This window comes from Leucoraja erinacea, chromosome 28, assembly GCF_028641065.1.
Source record: "Leucoraja erinacea ecotype New England chromosome 28, Leri_hhj_1, whole genome shotgun sequence".
Taxonomy (NCBI): Eukaryota; Metazoa; Chordata; class Chondrichthyes; order Rajiformes; family Rajidae; genus Leucoraja; species Leucoraja erinaceus.
The window spans coordinates 13,945,496-13,966,634 of record NC_073404.1 but is presented as its reverse complement, the minus strand read 5'-3'; the positions used below and the strand labels follow the sequence as shown (position 1 = coordinate 13,966,634).

The following is a 21,139-nucleotide window of genomic DNA, read 5'->3' as shown; positions in this document are numbered from 1 at the left end:
TCCTGCAGCTTATGCCATTTCCTTTTCTGTTTGCCAGGATCTGGAAAACTCCCACCTCTTAAACAAGGAGGTTGGGTACCTCAAATATGGAATTTGTCAGCTGTGACGGAAATTGTGAACGCAGAGCTATGACCTGAATGGGGGTTAACTGAAGCAGCGTATTTGTAAAGGTTGTTGAGATGTACCTTTACATCTGTATGTTGCAAAATAATGTAGAATAAATTAATGGAAGATGTTTAAAAATACATATTGCCTTCCAATTTACACACTTCACACTAACCAGCACAGTTCATATACAGTGTGAATCCATCCACCTTATCTGACATATAACAAGGAAATATATTCTATCTTGATCCAACCATGGGTAAGTTAACAAAAATAGGGCACTGAAAGCATTTTATGCGGAAACTAGAACACAAGAATGTCTCACGAACAGCAGGGTGATAAATGATCAGAAAATCCACTTAGTGAAGCCCATTAGGGAATAACTTACTTCCAGGAAAAGCCTCTGCACCTCTTTGAAATATTACCTTGTCATCTTACATATTGACTTGAAAGAACAAACAGTTTAATGTCTCAATTGAGAAATGGCAGTTTCCACTGCATGATTCTCTCTTAATATTGCTTTGAAGATCATTTGATCTCTGGTGTGGGGTTTGAACCCACATCAATCTCTCTCAGACAGAAGATCTGCCAACTGAGCGAAAACTGACAAAATAACTACACATGATAAACTCAGACCACCACTGGGTAATCATCTAAAACAGCTCTAAGTATACTTAGTTAAGTTAAAAGTCATCTGATGCCAGTAATGGATTAGTCTGTTTAACATTGCTAATAATCTCATTTCATCTGAATCATAAATGCAGGATTATGCTGCAGGTAGTTCAGTTTGACAAAATACACCGATTGAAAGATTGCTGATGTGGATTGTACTTGTTCTATGGAAAACCAATGTAGTACTGTGTTAATACAGACCAAATGCTCCATCAGTTGGCTTTTTATTCAGTAATTTAATGTCAAGAATCAGTGAGTTTGATGGTTGAATTCCGATTTCATTGCCAAAGAATACTTACAGTAGCCAAGTCTGACACCAGTCAGAGGCTGTTGATAAAAAAATTATATAAAAATTATGGCCACACATTTGACTGTAACCTCAGATATTTGATCTTCTGCAGAACAATTCATGAGAATCGCAGATGTCCAGTTCCATGGCGCAGACCTCATTGAAAGTATCAGCTATTCCAGTATAATAGGCATAGGCACTGATGGCCAATTGTAATACACCTTTGAAAAAGGCAGGTATCCATCACACAGGAGGTGCTGATAGATGGTCATTGGCAATCTGCAAAGTTGTATATTTGGAAATGAACCATGGCAAGCAGTCAGAGGCAAAAGAGAACAGGTATGTCCTCCGAGGTTGTAAAGAGAGTGTGCGGCTGGCAGTTGTTCATGGCTAGCCTCCAAGTCAGTGCCCCTCGCCCCAGTTGAAGCCCCCAGGCCGGTCCTCAGGCAGTGGGTTGTAGTTGGGATCCTCTTCAGGAATATCAAAAATAGCTTTCCTGCCGATGAGAAACAAAAGCATGTTGCTGGGGTAACTGATAGTTTTTTTGCATGATTGCCAGCATACAATTCCATGAATCAGCAGCAGCAGTAGGCTTCTCAGCCATTTGAGCCTGTTCCACCATCTAGTCACTGATCTCACTGCAACCTCACTTCCACATTCTCATTAACCTGTGGCAAGCTTCCATCCCCTCACGTATTAAGCACCCTGCTTCCTCATGCTGCCCATGTGATGTTTGGGATGGAATAGCAAAGAAAGCTAGAGGAGGACTACAAGAACAACCAAGACTGAGAGCACGCTGCAATTACATACAATTTAATTGCTATCCTGGCTTAAGGTGGACACGAGGAACTGAAGTTGCTGGTTTACTTTACAAAGTGCTAGAGTAACTCAGCAGGTCAGACAACAGCTCAAGAGAACATGGAAAGGTACAGTTTCGGGCAACTCAAAATTCACCTATCCATGTTCTGCAGAGATACTGTCTGACCCGCTGAGTTACTCCAACATTTTGCAGGGTTTTTTTGGTTTAAGTTAAGGTCACCTTAATTTTAACTGAAGATAGTAAAAATATCAGAAGGGAAGATTAGAGATGGTTTGAAACGGGGAAGGATGAAGTGGATTTTTTTTCCGGCCAACATATGAAGTATTTTCATAAGCCAACAAACTCTATGCAGAGATCTATACTGTCAGAGCAGTTGATTGTGGAGTCATCAGGAACAAAGGAACCTCCATTAAATCATAAAATTAAAATAAAATAAAATCCACAGATTCAGAAAATACTCAGTAGACAGCAGTAACTATTGAAAGAGAAACAGAGTTTGGGAAGAATGCTATCAGAGGGGAGCAACAGGTGGGGACGGAAGAAGAGTTTGAAATTCCTTCATCAGAACTGGAAAAGATAGAAAAGTTACGGTAAGTTTTAAATTGGATATGTGGGAAAGGGTAGACAGAATAGAGGACTAGGTTTGCCATGCGGAGAGGTTTATAAATCATCCCCCAATAGGTTAATCTGGGCAATTAGAGTGAGCAAACAAACAAAGGAGCATTTAAAAAAAAAAGCAAAATGCAGGACTGTAGGTCCAGCCCACAGATCAGGCGATGCCAATGGAGAGAAAAAAAAGTCAATATCACAGATGCATGACTTACAGCAAAAAGGACCGGTGTTGCTACTGGCAAGTTACTTGAAGTTGCAGAATTCAACACTGAGTCCCCAAGGCAGTAAAATGCCCAGACAAAATTGAGGTGTTGTTACTCAAATCTTGCTCTAATAGTGCAGGAGGCTGCTCTGTTCTTCTCCTGGACAGAGCTAGGATTGGGTTCCTCTAGTTTCCACCTCCCAATCCACCAGACTCTGCATCTATCCTTTTCCACCACTGCAATAAGATTCCAGAGCCAGGCGCATTTCCCCTCCTAACCACTATTTTTGCATTTTGAAGGGATCTTTCCTCTTCTCACTTCACTTATGTGTTCTTCCGTTCCCACCTATTTCACCCCTCTGATAGCATTCTTCCCATACAAGATACAATACCTACTGTTTCATCTTTCCCTTCCAACCATCCAGGGGCCCAAACAGTCTTTCCAAGCAAAGCAGCAATTAAATTGCACTTTTCCACTCTAGTGTGCAACACTGTGATCTCTACACTGGAGAAATCAGTTTGTGGAGCACCTGTGGTCAGATTGTAGGGTTTTCTATTTCAATGCACTATCCTATTCCCACTCAGACCTATCTGTTCCAACACAAGATGGGGGAACAACACTTCACTGTCAGCTGGGCAGGTGGTTGCCTTCAGAATTCAATTTTCTGAATTCTACAACTTCAGATAACTGTCTTTCTCTCTCTGTATTATGATGGGCCTGGCCATTATTCATGAGATTGGCTCAACTTTTCTCTCATTAACACAGCACGACCTGCTGGACATGTCTCATTTTCTAACTTTTTATAATCCCTTGTTTTGTTTTCTCACTCTCTATTTGTGCATTAAATGGGTAACCCTGCATAACTTATCCCCACTGCAACCCTGGCCTCACCTTCAGATATATTCCCTTTGTCCTATCCATGATCTCAGCAACTTAAAATTAACTTGTTTTCTCTCTTTTCCAATTCAGACAAAATGTCTCAGACTGGTTTACTCTGGTTCTTTTCATAGATAATGCCTAACTTGGATTGGGTCGAGAAAAAGAGGAAAGCAATATTGTTTCCTGCATTTTGTTTGTATATCATCACATGTCAAGAGGAAAGGCTGATTCAATTAAGTGATTGACTTTTTCTACCAAATACCACTGCTCGGGTACGAGTATATAACAGACACACTCAGTAACTGCTCTGATGCCTATATTGAAACTTTAGTCAAACTTACAAAATGCTTGGAGTCCTGAGCAGCCGTCCTCCTCCAGGTTGATTTGGAAATACATCTTCCAAAAAATAATATATGTGGCCCACAGCAATTCCTAAAGTGAACAATAAACAGGCAAACTCAGTGCAGACGGCAGCAGACCTCAAGTTTCCAAAATAAATATCATCTCCTTAGTATGATCATCAATTTGCTATATATACCGTACCAGCTCATTGAAATCAAAATTTAGTCCTTTGTGGTCATGGTGATCAAGATACCTCTTTACTCTCTCCTTGTAATCCGAGTTTTTGCCTATTCAACTTTTATCCAATAATCTATGCGTTCTGAAAGTTACTAATAAATTTGTTTTTATATTCCACATAGTTAGTGCATTTCAAATTATGAAACCGTAATATAAACAAGCGTCTTACCTTCCATGTGGACATATTTCATTAATTATATCCATCTCATTTGGTAAATGACAATGGAAAGTTGTTTTTGACTTACATGATCAAAACCTTCCTTTGTCATTTTTCCACAGTGACCTGGAAGCTTTAATTACGAGTGTGTTATGCCAGGTCAGATTACTGGAAGCAATAAAGTCAGAGAGAACCGGAAAGGAGACAAGATATAGAAGTATGTGGCAAGGAGTTAGGGTTTAACTGTACTTTGTGGAAGGATGCAGGATTTATGAGCAATCAGAGACGGGTAGCTGGGAACTCGGCACAAGACAGTATAATGCTCCAAGATCATAATTGGATATAAGAATCTTTAAAGGTTCTAGGATCAGCATGCAGCATTGACCAGGAAAGGAATCTAAATGTGAATGACAACTCTGCTTCTGGGATCAGGGGCCAAAAGACATATAATAGCAGCCGTGGAGAAGGCTGGAAGACCTTGGTCCTTTCCAGACCATCACACACTATTTCTCAACTGGATGTTATCCAGCCTGTGAGCCTCTCTTTGCACCTAACGTTTATCCTGATCACACCGTCCCACCAGGTTTCCATCATTCTAATATAAAATTATATTTTGGACAGTGACTTGTAGTTCAGAAAATATCTTTAGGTTTTCAACTAACACATTAATTTACAAGTCATTTATTTTTCTATCTTACAAAAAATCCAAAATTGCTGCTACACAGAGAACTATTTAGAAAATAAATTACATTAATGCAGTGCCCTTCATGTCCTCAGGACGTCCAAAGCACTTCATAACCAATGAGTGCCTCTGAGGTAAAGTCTCTGGTGCAATGTAGGAAAATGCAGCAGTGAAACAGTAAATTAGTTAATTTACAAAACAAGAGAGAACGTGCAAACTCCACACAGACAACACCCGAGGTCAGGATTGCACCCTGGGTCTCTGGCACTATGACGTAGCTGCTCCAACAGCTGCGCCACCCATACAGGGAATAAAACAACAGCTGAATGTAATTAGTCAGAGCCACAGAATAAAGTAAACAGTTGGAAGCACATGAAAATTAAAAAAAATAGTTGGCCAATTGACCCATCAAATCTGCCCCAATTCCCAAATCGTCTTCTGTGCCACTTCCCCAAAGCCATCAATTCCCCAAACTTTCCTCCATAAATATCCACCATAATCTAACTCCCACAACCCCAGGGATACAGATTTCCAGAGATTTACCTCCCTTTACAAGCAGAAACATGGTGGAACTGTGAAAAAAAAAGACAAATGGGATATGTAAAGAATGCAACAGGGAGAAGGGAAATTATTTGTGGCAAATGGGTCTGGATGGGCCAAGGCAACGACTTGAATTGGTGACCACGCCATGATTCGGTACCATGTGAAACTGAAAAGGAGGGGATCAGCCAAAATTGAAAAAATTAAATGAAACTAAATCCAATTCTAATGAGGGAAAGAAGGGAAGGGACAAATAAACTTGTCTAAGGACATAACCATAAAAACAAATAAACAAGTGAGTGGTATTTTGGTGAGCCACATTCAATGGATAATGAAAATTATATTTATACTCCATAAACTATCTCTCTTACCAATTCAACAGCTCCATATCTAACTGATATTGTTATTGATTTATTATTATGTGTCCTGAGAAATAGTGAAAAATTTAGTTTTGTGTGTTAGTTCACCTTTCCAAAATTCAAACCATACCCATTTAATTGCCTTCATAAAAATTCTGTTGTAGGTCCACGTAAAAATATCCATGACTACAATCAAAACCATGCACAGAAACACAGGGAGTGCAAAGAGAAAGGAAACAGAATGCAGAACAGCGTGTTACAGATACAGAGAAAAAGTGCAAGGGCTGCAATGAGGTAGATTGGTGCGATGAAAGATTGAAGGAGGGCTGAATGAGATGGGGGGGGGGGGGTGAGAGAAAGGATATATTATTTGAATTTGAAAGGATATATTATTATTATTATTATTATTATTATTATTATTATATAGTAGCCCATTTAAGAGTGTGATAACAGCAGGGAAGAAGCTATCCTGGAGTCCGGTGGTAAACGCTTTCAAACTTTCATACCTTCTACCCGACAGAAGAGGGCAGAACTGAGGCAACAGTGAAAGCACAACAGAGCTGCAATAGGCAGTCCAACAACACGGCAAAGGTTACATGACAGGTTGGTAAAATTTGAATGCGCGATCAAATGCACAAATGCAGCATTTGTGGCAAATGGGTCTGGATGGGCCAAGGCAACGACTTGAATTGGTGACCACGCCATGATTGGGTACCATGTGAAACTGAAAAGGAGGGGATCAGCCAAAATTGAAAAAATTAAATGAAACTAAATCCAATTCTAATGAGGGAAAGAAGGGAAGGGACAAATAAACTTGTCTAAGGACATAACCATAAAAGCAAATAAACAAGTGAGTGGTATTTTGGTGAGCCACATTCAATGGATAATGAAAATTATATTTATACTCCATAAACTATCTCTCTTACCAATTCAACAGCTCCATATCTAACTGATATTGTTATTGATTTATTATTATGTGTCCTGAGAAATAGTGAAAAATTTAGTTTTGTGTGTTAGTTCACCTTTCCAAAATTCAAACCATACCCATTTAATTGCCTTCATAAAAATTCTGTTGTAGGTCCACGTAAAAATATCCAAATATGCGCGATCAAATGCACAAATGCAGCATTAAAATAAAAATAAATGTTTTAAGGCATATGTTTAAAATTTTAAATAACAAGACGGGTTTCGCTACCTCGGCGACTTTATCACAACACCCTTATCTGATATGTTCCGCACAAACTTTCTGCCTCTGGTTGAGAAAGCTGAAAGAGATTTTGACCGCTGGTCAGTTTTACCGCTATCCCCCGTGGGCCGGATAAATCTGGTCAAGATGGTCGTCCTACCCAAATTCCTGTATCTTTTCCAGCACGTCCCTATACTTATCACTAAATCTTTTTTTGATAAATTAGAAAGGACAATATCTAAATTTTTATGGGGTAGCAAACCGGCTAGAATCCGAAAGGCGATACTGCAGTCTCCTAAGAGTGAATGGCGGTTTGGCACTACCTGACTTTAGGCGATACTATTGGGCAGCTAACTTGCAAAAACTCCTGTATTGGATGAATGATGATTGCGACCACCTACTGACCTGGGTACACATGGAAAAGGCGAGTTCACATCTCCCGTTGCGGTCTGTCCTATGCTCCCAACTCCCCCTTCCTATAACATCTGCGTGTGCAGGCCCAATTGCGTCCCTCTCGCTCAAGATATGGAGTCAATTCAGGAAAAACTTCGGTTTACAAGACCCTTCCATCTTGACCCCACTGCTTAAAAACCACATCTTTAAACCTTCAAGTACAGACCACGTATTCAAAACCTGGCATAGCAACGGTATCAGTAGTATCAAAAACCTATACAAGGATGGCATCTTTTCGTCTTTTGCGGAGCTCTCGTCCAACTATAGCCTCCCAAACCCCCACCTTTTTCGTTTTTTCCAGATTAGGGATTTTGTGAAGAAGACATTCCCCCATTTCCCAAATTGCCCCCCTGAAACCCTGACCGATACCATCTCAGCTCTAGATCCCAACTGGAAGAAATGCATCTCTGTTTTGTATAACTTGTTAGGGTCGGTTATATTGAAACCTCATTAAAAGCTGCGTGGGAGGGTGAGCTGAATACGAAACTAAAAGACCAGCAATGGGAGTCTGCCTTGGATTTGATCCATTCTTCCTCCATATGTGCCCGTCATGGCCTAATCCAATGCAAAGTCCTTCACAAAGTCCACTACACAAATGCAAGATTATCTAGAATTTACCCCGCTGTAGGGACACCTGCAACAGATGTAATCAATCTCCTGCCAACCATAGCCATATGTTTTGGTCTTGCCCTAAGCTAGCAGCCTTTTGGAGGAGTGTTTTTGACTTGATAAGCAGAGCCTACGGCCAGACTACTCCTCCAAACCCACTGTCGGCCATTTTCGGTACCCCTCCCAACACCAACCTCTCTGTAGTGGTGAAACGGGTTCTAGCTTTTACAACCTTGTTAGCCCGGAGACTGATCTTGCTTAACTGGAGGCTCACCTGTCCCCCGACACACCCGCTGGATTAAGGAGGTGCTTTACAATTTAAAGCTTGAAAAACTTAGGTTCTCTCTCAAAGGCTCTACCAAGACATTCCTAGATACATGGAACCCTTTCTTGGAACTTGTTAACTCTCTCAACTTGTCCCCGGACTCGGAAGAGGACTGAGTGCTCTCCACTGTTCTGCTCTACTGCAGCTGCTCTCCCCTTAACCACCCCCCCCCCTCCCCATACTTATTTATTTAATTACTTACTTATTTACTGTTATTAGTGACCCCCGCGTTTTTTAATTTTTTATTTTTTTTAGTACTTTTTGTTTCGTTTATCTTACCATATTTGTGTGGATGTGTATGTATGTGAGTGTTGTTTGTCCCCGTTTGGTTCCGACCTGATTCGGGTGGGTTGAAGGTGGGCAAGGGTAAGGGCTTTGAGGGTCGCTTACATACTGTTGCACAATTATGCCTTGACTGTCACTGTCTGTTATCATTGTATGTATGCAAATTGGTGCGAAATTCAAATAAAAAGATTTAAATCAAAATTTTAAATAACACCAGAAACTGCTTGAAATACTCAGATGATCAACTCTGAATTGGTGATGGGCCTGCAGCCTAAAATATTAACTCAATTTCTCTTCCCACAGATGTGGCCTGAACTGCTGAACATTTCCAGCATTTTCTGTCTGTTGTCTGTTGAAAATCCTGGTGATTAATTCAAACAAAGACTTTGATCCGCATATGCTGCAGCAGTCATTTCAAACCATAAACATTTCTAGGGTTGATATTTTCCATTCAGGCAAAACAGTATTAGCTTAGCTTGACCTCGGCTTTTATGTGGTATAAATCTACTTGCTTGATCGATCAAGTGTCATGTTAACACCCCTCGAGTCATCTCAGCCTCTGTATCCTAGGCATCAAAACTGACTGCGGCTTAGATAGACACCAAATGCTGGAGTAATTCAATGGGCTGCATCTGGAGAGAAGGAATGGGTAATGTTTCGGGTCGTGACCTTACAGCTTGGGGCTGATTTGAGACTACTAACAGACTCAATCCAATCTAATAATTCCCTTCTGCATCTTGTTTTATTCTCCTTTCTCTTATTTGCAATAATCTTAATTTTATGTTCTTTAGATCTGTAGGAACTTTTATTTTTACATGCAGACAATGGTAGGTACCTGGAATGTCTGGCTGGGAAGGTGGTGGAAACAGAAGCAATCGCAATGTTTAAGAGGTATTTAGATAGACCATGTGCAGGCAGATGTACATTTAAATTGGCATAATGCTGGTCTACAAGGCCTGTTCCTATGCTATATTGTTCTACCTTCAATCCGAGAACAATAGAAATCTTGAAGCCAAACAATGGGAGAAGTAACTAAAAGGTATGCAGAGAATTAGCTGACACAATCAGTTGGCACAGAAAGAATGCAGTTAGCAAGAGACAGGCAAGAGGTGATTATTATTATGCATGTGCTGGTTCACAGAAGTGAGTAACAACCCAATCTAAAATGCTCCCTAAAGATAAAGATGAATGGGCACAGACAAATTAATAACAGATGGGGAGCCATGATCAAGTTATTATTAGTTAAATTAGTTGAGAGATGAAAGCTATCCACACCATGTGAAATAGTAGAAGCAGTCTATTTGACTCCTTGAGTCTGTTCTGCCATTCAGTAAAATCATGACTGATCCCAATTTCTCCCTGCAATTTCCCGTCCTCTTCCCATAACTTTGACTCACTGGTTAAAAATCCATTAATCTCAGCTTTGAATGCATTCAAGGAATCAACATCCACAGCTTTCTGGAGTAAAGAATCCTAAAGGATCACAATTTTGAGAAAATAAAATGTTCCTCATCTCAGACTTAAATACCTGCCCACTTATCCCAATCTTGGAAGAAACATACTGACAGCATTTACCCTATCTAGCCCATGAGGAATTAAGATTTTCCCAATTTTTTTGAACTCCATTGAGTACAGCTGAACTTGTTCAAGCTGTCATATAAAGCAATCCTGCCATAATAAGGATCATCTAGTAAAATTCAGCAGAAAATCTGATGGTGTAGCAGGAACAATATAATAAGTAAAATTCATATGGTTAATGACAAATGTACACATTAATGAAGCCTAACCCTGCTAACCCCACAGGACTTTCATTGATATTTGATTTAATCTAATGGATAACATTAAGTTCATAAGACATAGGAGTAGAATTAACAACTTCTCCTTTGACTCTTCCCACTTCCTCCAAGTCCAAGGCGTAGCTATGGGCACCCGCATGGGCCCCAGCCATGCCTGCCTCTTTGTAGGGTACGTTGAACAATCCCTGTACCAGGCGTACACTGGCCCTATCCCTGAACTATATCTCCGTTACATTGACAACTGCATTGGTGCTACCTTCTGCACCCATGCAGAACTCATGGACTTCATCAACTTCACCATCAATTTCCATTCTGCACTCAAATTTACTTGGACCATCTCCGACACCTCCCTCCCCTTTCTTGATCTCAGTCTCCATCCGAGGAAATAGACTATCGACTGACGTCTATTACAAACCCACTGATTCCCACAACTATTTCGACTACAGTTCTTCCCACACTGCTTTCTGAAAAGACTCCATCCCCTACTTCCAATTCCTCCGTTTACACCGCAACTGCGCCCAAGATGAGGTGTTCCATACCAGGAGATGTTCTCATTCTTTAGGGAAAGGAGGTTCCCCTCTCCAATCAAAGATGAACTCTCACTCATGCCTCCTCTGTACCCCGCAGCTCTGCCCTTGCTCCCCCTAGTCGCAACAGAGACAGATTCCCCCTAGTCCTTACCTTTCACCCCATCAGCCATCGCATACACTACATAATCCGCCAACATTTTCGCCATCGCCAACGGGATCCCAACACCACTCACATCTACCCATCTCCACTCTTTTCCGCCTTCTGCAGAGACCATTCCCTCTCTGGTTAACTCATCCCTTCCCACCCAAACCACCCCCTCCCCAGGTACCTTCCCTTGCAACCGCAGAAGATGCAACACCTGTCGCTAAACCTCCTCCCACGACTCTTTCTAGGAACTCTGACAGTCCTTTCAGGGTAGGCAAAGGTTCACTTGCATCTCCTCCAGCCTAATCTACTGCATCCGTTGTTCAAGATCTGGACTCTTATACATCGGCGAGACCAAAAGTAGACTGGGTGATCGTTTCACTGAACACCTTCGCTCAGTCCGCCTGAACCTACCTGATCTCCCGGTTATTAAACACTTTCATTCTCCTTCCCATTCCCACACAGACCTTTCTGTCCTAGATCTCATCCATTGTCAGAGTGAGGACTAAATGCAAATTGGATGAACAGCATCTCATATTTTGCATGGGCAGCTTACAGCCCAGTGGGATGAATGTTGATTTCTCTAACTTCAGGTAGCATCGGCATTCCCCCTCTCTCTATCCCTCCCCCACCCAAGTCACACTAGCTTCTCGTTTTCACCCAACAATGGCCTGTTTCCTTTATCATCGTTACTTTTTTGCATATCTTTCATTCATTATACTTTATCTCTCTACATCATTGTCTATATCACTCGTTTCCCTTATCCCATACCAGTCTGAAGAAGGGTCTCGACCCGAAACTTCACCCATTCCTTCTCTCCAGAGATGCTGCCTTTCCCGCTTTTTGTGTCTATCTTCAGTAGAATTAGGCCATTTGGCCCACAGAGTCTGCTCCACCATTAAAACCATGGCTGGTTTATTTTTCCCTCTCAACCCCATTCTCCTGCCTTCTCTCCGTACCATTTGACACTCTTATGTTTGCAGTGTTGCAAACTGTAGTCTGAACACTCATGAGTAATAACTTACAAAAAAGGTGTCAGGCCAGATCATTCATTCACAAATAAAATCTTACATTCTGCATATGCCACTTATTTGAATTAAGAAAAGCACCTGGTCTAAATATGACACAAGATTTCTCTCCAGTAGCCTCCCCAAATGACATACATAAATTATGAGATATAACAAGCATGGACAGGCACTAAAATTCAAAGCTCAAATACCAGTAAACATTGTTGTTTAAGTGGTTCCTTACCTAGCAAATCCACTATGATTGAATTTCCAAGTAATAATGAGAAGCCCATTAGTACCCAGGGCAGAAAAGGAGCCTGAAAATTAAGGAGCCCAAAAAAGTTCAACCTCACATAAGGATTCCTCCTGCTCCAAATATACACTAACATAATGGTGAAGGCTTGGCCCAGGAACACCAGATTGACAAACAGGCCAAAAACCTGGCACAAAATTAAGGAGAGTAACTGGTTTTAACAGCAGTATCAGAATCCAGCAAGGAAAATTGGGAGAGAAGGGTAAACAAAAGAGAAACCAATCGGCATCAGACTACAAATCATGTGCTTTATAAATTAGAATGGTGATAGAACCCATGTATTATCAAGACGGAGACACAAGAGACTACCAATGTTAGAATCTGGAGTCAAAACTGTTGGGGGAATTCAGAGTCAGACATTAACTTAGGCTGTGGGCCGAGCATCAAAAATGTGTCTAGAAATAGGATTTTGTGACCCAAGTCACCAAACTACATGAAATTTTCACGTATTGTGTAACAATATTTATATAAATCACCCCTGAAACTCGATATGAAGAAGACTTGCACATTTTTATTAAATTAGAGAAAAACCGGAAAAATGTCGGGAATTTTTTAGTCCAATCAAAGCACGTTTAACATTGAGTCGTCTGCCAGTTGGCCAATCACGCGCTTTGTTTCAGGCTAGCACACAAAATGGCTGAGGGGGCTTCACAGATGCCTGTTTTACTGGAGATTCCGATTTGTTGTTCTGTGGAATAAATGTCGTGGAAACTTGCAGCAGTTGTATTATTGTATTTAGTGGGAAAAGCATTAAAAAGGCTGAAAAAAGTGCTGCGAAGTGGATTAAAGTGCAAGAAAGCCTTCAAAGTCCCTGCTGATGTGTTGGAACACAAAGAAGGCCCCCATGAATCAACTAACTGAAAGGTAAGACTAAAGTCGGAATTTATGAAAATCTATCTGTATGGACTTTAATTAATTTAATATAATGTGAATAAATTCATTCATTCATTCATTCATTCACTCACTCACTCATACATTCATGAAATTGAGGGCCTAAACTACAACACAGTAAATTAAACATTGTCACTAATGCCAGCCTGTTGTAGAGTAATAAGTCTTTAACAACTAATCTCGGAGCTGCCTGCGAAAACTTATCGGGAAAAAGTGCTCCGATCGCGGGGCCTAGGTACTCGCGGTAAAGTGAAGCCGCGGTCTCAATTAATAAGCGGCCGATTCGCGAACGCGGAGCCGCGGATCATCTCCGCGGGGGGGAGGAGGCTGTACATAGTGCCGTCTGTAACGGTCGTTGTCAGACCCCGATAACGGGAGAAAAACGGAGGGATATCGATCGCTCCTTACCGCGAGTACCTAGGACCCGCGATCGGAGCACTTTTTCCCGGTATGTTTTCGCAGGCAGCTCCGAGATTAGTTGTTAAAGACTTATTACTCTACAACAGGCTTGCATTAGTGACAATGTTTAATTGACTGTTATAGTTTAGGCCCTCAATTTCATGAATTAATGAATGAGTGAGTGAGTGAATGGATGAATAAGGAATGAATGAATGAATGAATTTATTCACATTATATTAAATTAATTAAAGTCCATACAGATAGGTTTTCATAAATTCAGACTTTAGTCTTACCTTTCAGTTAGAGTTGATTAATGGGGGCCTTCTTTGTGTTCCAGCACATCAGCAGGGACTTTGAAGGCTTTCTTGCACTTTAATCCACTTTGCAGCACTTTCTTCATCCTTTATAATGCTTTTCCCACTAAATACAATTACCTGCTGCAAGTTTCCACAACATTTATTCCATAGAACAACAAATCGGAATCTCCAGTAAAATAGGCATCTGTGAGCCCCCTCAGCCATTTTGTGTGCTAGCCTGAAACAAAGCGCGTGATTGGCCAACTGGCAGACAACTCAACTGTTATAGTTTAGGCCCTCAATTTCATGAATTAATGAGTGAGTGAATGGATGAATTAATGAATTAATGAATTTATTCACATTATATTAAATTAATTAAAGTCCATACAGGTAGATTTCTTCTTCATATCGAGTTTCAGGGGTGATTTATATAAATATTTTTACACAATATGTGAACATTTCATGTGGTTTGGTGACTTGGGTCACGAAACTGCAGAATAAAGCTCCTTGGCCCACAGCCTAACTGTGGAGGCAAAAGGATGATTGATGTTTCATGTTGGAACCTTCCATTAGAACTGAAAATATAGAGAGAAGATAACCTGTATGGAGAGAGAGGGATGAGGCAGGGGCTTGAAGATGATATGCGAAACCAGATGAGGGGAGAAAATGATGGAGAGTTAGAGCCGTATGGGAGTGTAGAGACAGAGGCTGGAAATATGGAACGTTAAGGAAGAGATGATGGGGATTCACACCAGGAACTTCCAACTTCAGCTCCATCATCTTACCATCAACCCCTTATCTGGTTCCACCCATCACCTGCCAGCCCTTGTCTTACAACCTTCCTCTCTTTATTATGGCCATTTTCCCACTACACACTCAGTACGAATACAAGGTCTCACTCTGAAACATCTCACATTAATGACCTTAGAGTTGTGTATTCAGTTAGTTACTTAACTGATCCTTAAAGCAATTTGTTATTTTGTAATAAATATTATATATATATATATATCTATAGGCCATTAAACAAAGGCTGAAGGATACAGTCATCAAAAATCCATCGAAAAGGAACATAAAGACAAAATCTGCAGTGCGACCCCTGAACGATCCTTCTTCCAGCATTCGACAATACCGGTACCTTCAGTTGCAATAGTTAAGGCAATGTATATCACAATAAAAACACGGCAAACAAAGAATGCTTTTTTGATGGATGAACCAGCTCCAAACCAAATTGCTTTTGACTGTTGAAATGGACACATGTAGAATCGCTGATTAAAGAGAACATAGACTTCTGTGCCACAAAGTAGTTTGTTTTTCAAATGTCTAATCCCAACAAATGTCTATCCCAACAACATTAAAAGGATACAAAAAGATCATATTAAACAAAAAATTAAATCCCACTGTACCAAAAAACAGGAAATTTGTAATTAATCGCCAAACCTACAAGAAAGAAAATACAAGTTAACATAAGAATAAATCATAATACAATCGAACAAGTTTTATAAAGGGAAAATGACAAATCAGCTCCATTTCTTCAAGTATGTACATATTGGGTAGATATGGGAACCATCAAATATAGTGTGATTAAATTTCATACGTAAATATGAAACATAGTGGATGTGTTCATAGGGGATAAACTTTCAGTATCAGGAGTTGTCTATTTTAGACAGAGACATGCAGGATTTTCTTTCTCAGGGATCCTGAACTCTTAGAATTCTCTATTCTTATTTTCAGACTGGATGGACACTTGGCAAAGATAAATGTGCCTCCTCCGTAATAAGCCAGTCAGAGGCAATTATTGATAGACATAGGTTGTGACAGGTGGTGATTTACTGTGTGGGGGTAACCATAAAAGGTTATGATGAAAGTTGGGCACTGGAGTTTTTTTTAAAGAGCAGAAGAGAACACTTAATCAGGAGCAGGGTATTATTCTTGCAGTATTACTTGTGCGGCCTCTAGATTCGTGCACACAATACAAAAATTTGTGCATGCATTGTTTCTTAATACATTAGAGAGAGAAACACAACACTTACTTGATAGTGCTTAAATATTAACTCGGGATTGAAGTACAACTGGAATGGTGTGATTATTTCTAATTGCTGAAAGGAATGAAAGACACAATTGTCATCAACAAAAAAATGTTGGTATTTTCTAATCAAGCATAAATCAACCTAAAGTACTCAAAACAATGGATCACTTTAGAATTGCAGCCACAGTCCCAATGCATACCCACTCAGCAAATAATTCAGACCATAATACCCATAAGTATTTGGAACAGAATTAAGCCATTCGTCCCTTTGAGTCTGCTCCACCATTCAATCATGGCTGATCTATTTTTCCCCTCTCAACCACATTCTCCTGCATTCTACCAGTACCCTTTGATGCTCTTACTAATCAAGAACCTATCAATCTCTGTTTTAAAAATACCCAATGAGTTTGTGTCCACTGCTGTCTGTGGCAATGAATTCCACAGATTCACCACTTCTGGCAAAATAAATTCCTCCTCATCTCTATTCCAGAGGTACATTCATTTTGCCAGAGGCCATGCCAGCCAATTCTAGAATATTCCACTACTGGAAATATCTTCTCCACATCTACTCTATCTAGGCCTTTCATTAATTGGTAGGTTTCAATGAGATCCCCGTTCATCCTTCTAAACTCCAGCGAGTAAAGACCCAGAGCTTTCAGACACTTCTCATACTTTAACCCAATCATCCTGGGATCATTCACATAAACCTCTTCTGCACCCTCCCCAAAGTTTCCACATTCTTCCTGTAATGAAGTGACCAGAACTGAACACAATACTCTATAATATAGCCGAACAAAAGTTTTATAAAGTTACATCATGATTTCTTCACTCTTGTATTCAACTGATGAAGGCAAACATATCATATACCTTCTATCATCTTGTGTTGCTACTTTTACAGAGCTATGGACTTGGACTCCAAGATTCTTCTGCACAATTTTAATCAGACTAGATTAGTAAATTTGTAGTCAACACATAAATTGGGAGGGTTATGGATAGTGAGGGAAAATGGCAGATACAGCAGGATATAGATCAGTTTGAAATATGGCAATGAATTGGCAGAGTTTAATTCAGACAATTGTGAGATGTTGGAAAATTGAAAGGTATACAGTGAATGGCATGATCCTAGGAGAATTGATGTACAGAAGGACTTCAGGTGCAAGTCCATAGCTCCCTAAAAATGATAACACAAGTGGATCGGGTGATAAAGAAGGTGATGACACGCTTAGCTTTATCAGATACAAATGTTAGGAAATCACATATAAACTGTATAAAGCTTTCTTTAGGACATATTTGGAGTAATGTGTGCAGTTCCAGTCACAACACTGGAGAAGGATGTGGAAGCTTTGGAGGGGGTGCATAAAAGGTTCACTGAGATGTTTTCTGGATTGGTGTATATTAGCTACAAGGAGAGTTTGGACAAACTTGGGATTGTATTCTCTGGAGCATTAGATGCTGAGGGGAAAGATTATAAAATTATGAGAGGCACTTATGATAAGGCAGATAGTCAGCATATTTTCTGAAGGTGGACTGTCAAATACTAGAGGGTTTGCTTTAAGATAAGAGGGGAAAAGTTTAAAGAAGATGAGTGTGGCAAGTTCTGTTTTACACAGTGGTTGATATGCTGCCAGGAGAGGATGTATAAGCAGATACAATGGTTAACAGGCATTTAGAAGAACCCAAAGAGGTGGGAAATGGAAGGATCTGGACCACATGCAGGCAGATAGAAATAGTTTATATTGTCATTATGTTCAGTGTAAATATGGTGGTGTATATCTTGTGCTGTTATGTTCTATAACGTGACCATTAAATCAAAGTCAAGTTTATTTGACGATTTGCTTCCCGATTGATTTTTGCCTTTGTATTGTAGTATACCGTAATGAATTCCAATAACTGCCAACCACTAAGTTCAAATTAATAGCCATATAAATCCTTTCAGCCGTTCATTCTTTTCAAAACAATGGGAAAATCCAGATTGAAAGATGATGGCCAGACTCTGCAATTTGCATCACAATACATGGAAACAAAAACATAGTAGATGTTGGAAATCTGAAACGAGGACAGAAGATACTGCACACGGTAGTATCTGGCGAAAAAGAAAGTATTAATGATTCTGGTCCTCCATAGTGCTGTCCATTGCGAAACTTGAGCTGCTCCAACCGATGACACGTCCTGCACAACCTGGACACGGAACGGTGTTCGAGTTCCCACGCGGGATAAGATGTACATTCCCACGCGTGTCTGAGGAAACCAAAACAACGCCACTTCCAAATCCTCTCTCCCACCAACACACGCCACACTCCCGAGTTTCGAGCCGCGTTGGCGAGAGTCACATCCTGGAGCCCGGCGCGACTGACAAACACGTAAGCTCTCCGCCCCAGCCGGATGCCAGTGCACCAAGCCACCCACATCTGTCGCCAAGGCTCCGGACCTGCCCAGCCTTGCAACGCCGGAGCCCTCTCGGATACCTGCTCCCACTACCCCTCCTTCCTGCTCGGGCCACCGGATCGTCCCCGAGCTCACGCCGGCGTTGTCTCCCCGCCCCATGAAAGCAGAGCGGGCGCCCAAAGCCACTGCGTGCTGCGCCCTTGCAGACCCTACCACGGCGGCGGTGGTGAGCACGCAGGCGGTGGTGTAAGCCCGGGTGACAAGCGGGATCTGCAGGTACTCCTGCTGAAGGCTCTGGTACGCCATCTTCGTGCTTCCGGCCAGTGCCAATGGCGTCACAGGGGGGAGCCCTCGGTACTTCCGGGCACCGAACCCTTTGCGCATGTGCGGCGGTGGTTGGTTTCGGCGGGTGAGTGGATTCAGGATCGGAGGCGCTGAGAAGAATATCTACTAGAGTATCATTGCTGTGAAGTGAGGGGTAAGGAAGGAAGAAGAAGGACGTGGGCGCGGAGAGAAGAGTAAGAGGGAGAAGAAAGGCGGATGGAGAGAGAAGAAAGGCGGATGGAGAAAGGGGTAGGGGCCGGAGGAGAAGGATATGGGCGTGGAGAGAGGAGTGAAGGCAGAGAGAGAAGAAATTTGGCATGGTGGATAGGGAAGGATTAGGGCAGAAGGAGAAGTCGGCGCGGAGATTGGAGAGGTTCGCGGCAGGGGGACGGAAAAGTTGGCATGGAGGATGGAGAGGGGTAAAGGCAGAGGTAGAAGTAAGTCAGCATCAAGAATGAAGAGGGTTTCAAGGATAAGGTGAGGATGGGTCGTTTGTGCCAGAGACCATAGCAACGTAGCATTTGCATGTTGGCAGCTCTTTTGTTTTATTGTCATTTTGGGTGTTTTTCTGATTTATGGAAAGTATAATGTTGAGTACAATCTTTACATTGTTATTCACTGTTTTTGATTTACTTTTCTTTACTATTATTTATTTCCCAGAGTTTGAAATGGCAGACGGGTTGATGATGTACGAAACCCAGTTCTTTGGGTTTTCTCCACAGACCTGCGTTCTTCGAGTTCACAGTGGAATTCAGGATTCTCTGCTTGACGTGATGCTTGTTGTTGAACGAGTAATCCATAAGAAACTGAAGGAGCTACCAGACAACAGGGTCACACCATCTCAGCTCCGTGCCTGTACAGAGAGCTTTCTCCAGTTGATGAAAGAACGTTTGGACTTGATCTTCGAAAGGGTTGAACAAGGAATTCTGCAGCATATATTTTATATTCCTGAAAATATTCTGCTTCCTGAAGACAGCGTTCAGGAACAGCACGTGTACACAGAGAAACAGTACCAGGAGATGCAGATGGAAATTGCTCAGCTTCAACAGAGCTACAAATGTGAAATGATGGCTAAGCATGCCCTTCTGAATGAGTTAGAAGAGCAAAAAATGACTGAGATTAAATTAGAACAGAGGGTTCACTGGTTGAACAGTTTAGACAATACATGGAAGAATAATGCAGTTAGCAGCATTCCTGAGAGCCTGACCTTTGTTACAGAGTTGGCCCAAGAAATTCCAGCTGTGCTTGCAAAAATTGAAGAAAAATACAAGGATGAAATAGAGCAGAAGCAAGCTCTGGGTGCACGAACAAAAGGTGAAGAAAGCAATTGGAAGCAGCACAAAATGAAATTAGGTCATGAGTAGGAAGTGCAGTGGAATTTTTTTTTCCTCTTTGGATCATGTTACACTCTAGAATGGAGGGCTGTGAATGTCCTAACTGCAAAATGCACAGCAATTCTTGCTCTTATCCTCGGTGCAGAACACAAAACTTGCTTTAGACTTCGACATTTTATTTGCTGTTATTCAAAGGGCATGAGGATGACTAGTGTATGAGATTCTCAATGCTGAGCGGTAGTTTGAGTTCTTCAGGAAATTAAATGTTAATCGGTCTATATAGTCAAAACTCATTAACACTTGTTGTATGTGGTTAAAGTCATTTTAAAGTGGAGTTTGCCGCGGTCATAGCCTTAATTCCATTTTAAATATATCTCAAATAAAGCCAAATTCAGGACATGTTCTCAGGAATATGCATTCGTATTGGCTATAAAGAGAATGGCAACTTTATGTTCATAGTTATAAACAATTTCAGGATCTAGATGATTAAGAAAGGGAAGTGGGTACTACTGTTGGTTAAAGAAACAATCACAGTTGTGAGAAGAAATAAAATGTGAGAAGACAAAAAATGAGCATTGGTCCTGTTGTATTATTGATCTCCATGCAGTTTGAATACAGAATTTGCATGGCATTTTTAATGTGTAAAACCATGTGCAAGTAATATAATAGTGAACATTTATTTTGACTGGGATAAAAGTCAGCACAGGAGGCGGAAAGAGTAAGAATTCATAAGTTGTATTCAGGGATAGTTTTTTATTTCAAACAATATGTGGTTAGCCCAAAAAGAATGAATGGTAGGAAGCAAATCAGGATTTTATTTCTGAGAATGGTGTAAACGGTATGAGTAGAAGGGTATTTTGTAGTAGAAATTCCCAATGGATGGAGTAATGCTTTGCAAAAAGGAAGACTGCCATAACCTTGGAGAGGTACTATAGTTC

At 40.9% G+C, this 21,139-nt stretch overlaps 2 protein-coding genes across 5 annotated transcripts; one reads left to right on the top strand and one right to left on the bottom strand.

The window, feature by feature from the left end:
* Window positions 1–960: 960 nt before the first annotated feature.
* derl2 (derlin 2) lies at window positions 961–18,880 on the bottom strand. Of its 2 annotated transcripts, none has more exons than XM_055657787.1 (7): window positions 18,757–18,880; window positions 16,163–16,228; window positions 15,496–15,569; window positions 15,174–15,270; window positions 12,478–12,673; window positions 3,922–4,012; window positions 961–1,562 (listed from the first exon to the last, which is right to left on the bottom strand). In XM_055657787.1, the coding sequence occupies exons 1-7, from the start codon at window positions 18,847–18,849 to the stop codon at window positions 1,469–1,471; spliced, it is 711 nt and encodes a 236-aa protein (XP_055513762.1). In that variant the 5' UTR covers window positions 18,850–18,880; the 3' UTR covers window positions 961–1,468. The 2 variants fall into 2 exon arrangements, with proteins under 2 accessions (XP_055513762.1, XP_055513763.1); XM_055657788.1 differs by having other exon boundaries at window positions 15,174–15,267.
* mis12 (MIS12 kinetochore complex component) lies at window positions 18,836–20,773 on the top strand. Of its 3 annotated transcripts, none has more exons than XM_055657794.1 (2): window positions 18,836–18,952; window positions 19,528–20,773. In XM_055657794.1, the coding sequence occupies exon 2, from the start codon at window positions 19,536–19,538 to the stop codon at window positions 20,229–20,231; it is 696 nt and encodes a 231-aa protein (XP_055513769.1). In that variant the 5' UTR covers window positions 18,836–18,952; window positions 19,528–19,535; the 3' UTR covers window positions 20,232–20,773. The 3 variants fall into 3 exon arrangements, with proteins under 3 accessions (XP_055513769.1, XP_055513766.1, XP_055513767.1); XM_055657791.1 differs by having other exon boundaries at window positions 18,889–19,021; XM_055657792.1 differs by lacking the exon at window positions 18,836–18,952 and adding an exon at window positions 19,204–19,344.
* The last annotated feature ends 366 nt before the right edge of the window (window positions 20,774–21,139 follow it).

Bases quoted from the DNA above. Each gene is read 5' to 3' on its own strand.
- mis12 (XM_055657794.1), top strand. From the start codon at position 19,536: ATGGCAGACGGGTTGATGATGTACGAAACCCAGTTCTTTGGGTTTTCT.
- derl2 (XM_055657787.1), bottom strand. From the start codon at position 18,849: ATGGCGTACCAGAGCCTTCAGCAGGAGTACCTGCAGATCCCGCTTGTC. The intron at 15,271-15,495 runs GTATCCTTTTAA...CTATTGCAACTG, and splicing joins TTGTTTAATATGATCTTTTT to AAGGTACCGGTATTGTCGAA. The intron at 4,013-12,477 runs GTAAGGAACCAC...TGTTCACTTTAG, and splicing joins AATCATAGTGGATTTGCTAG to GAATTGCTGTGGGCCACATA.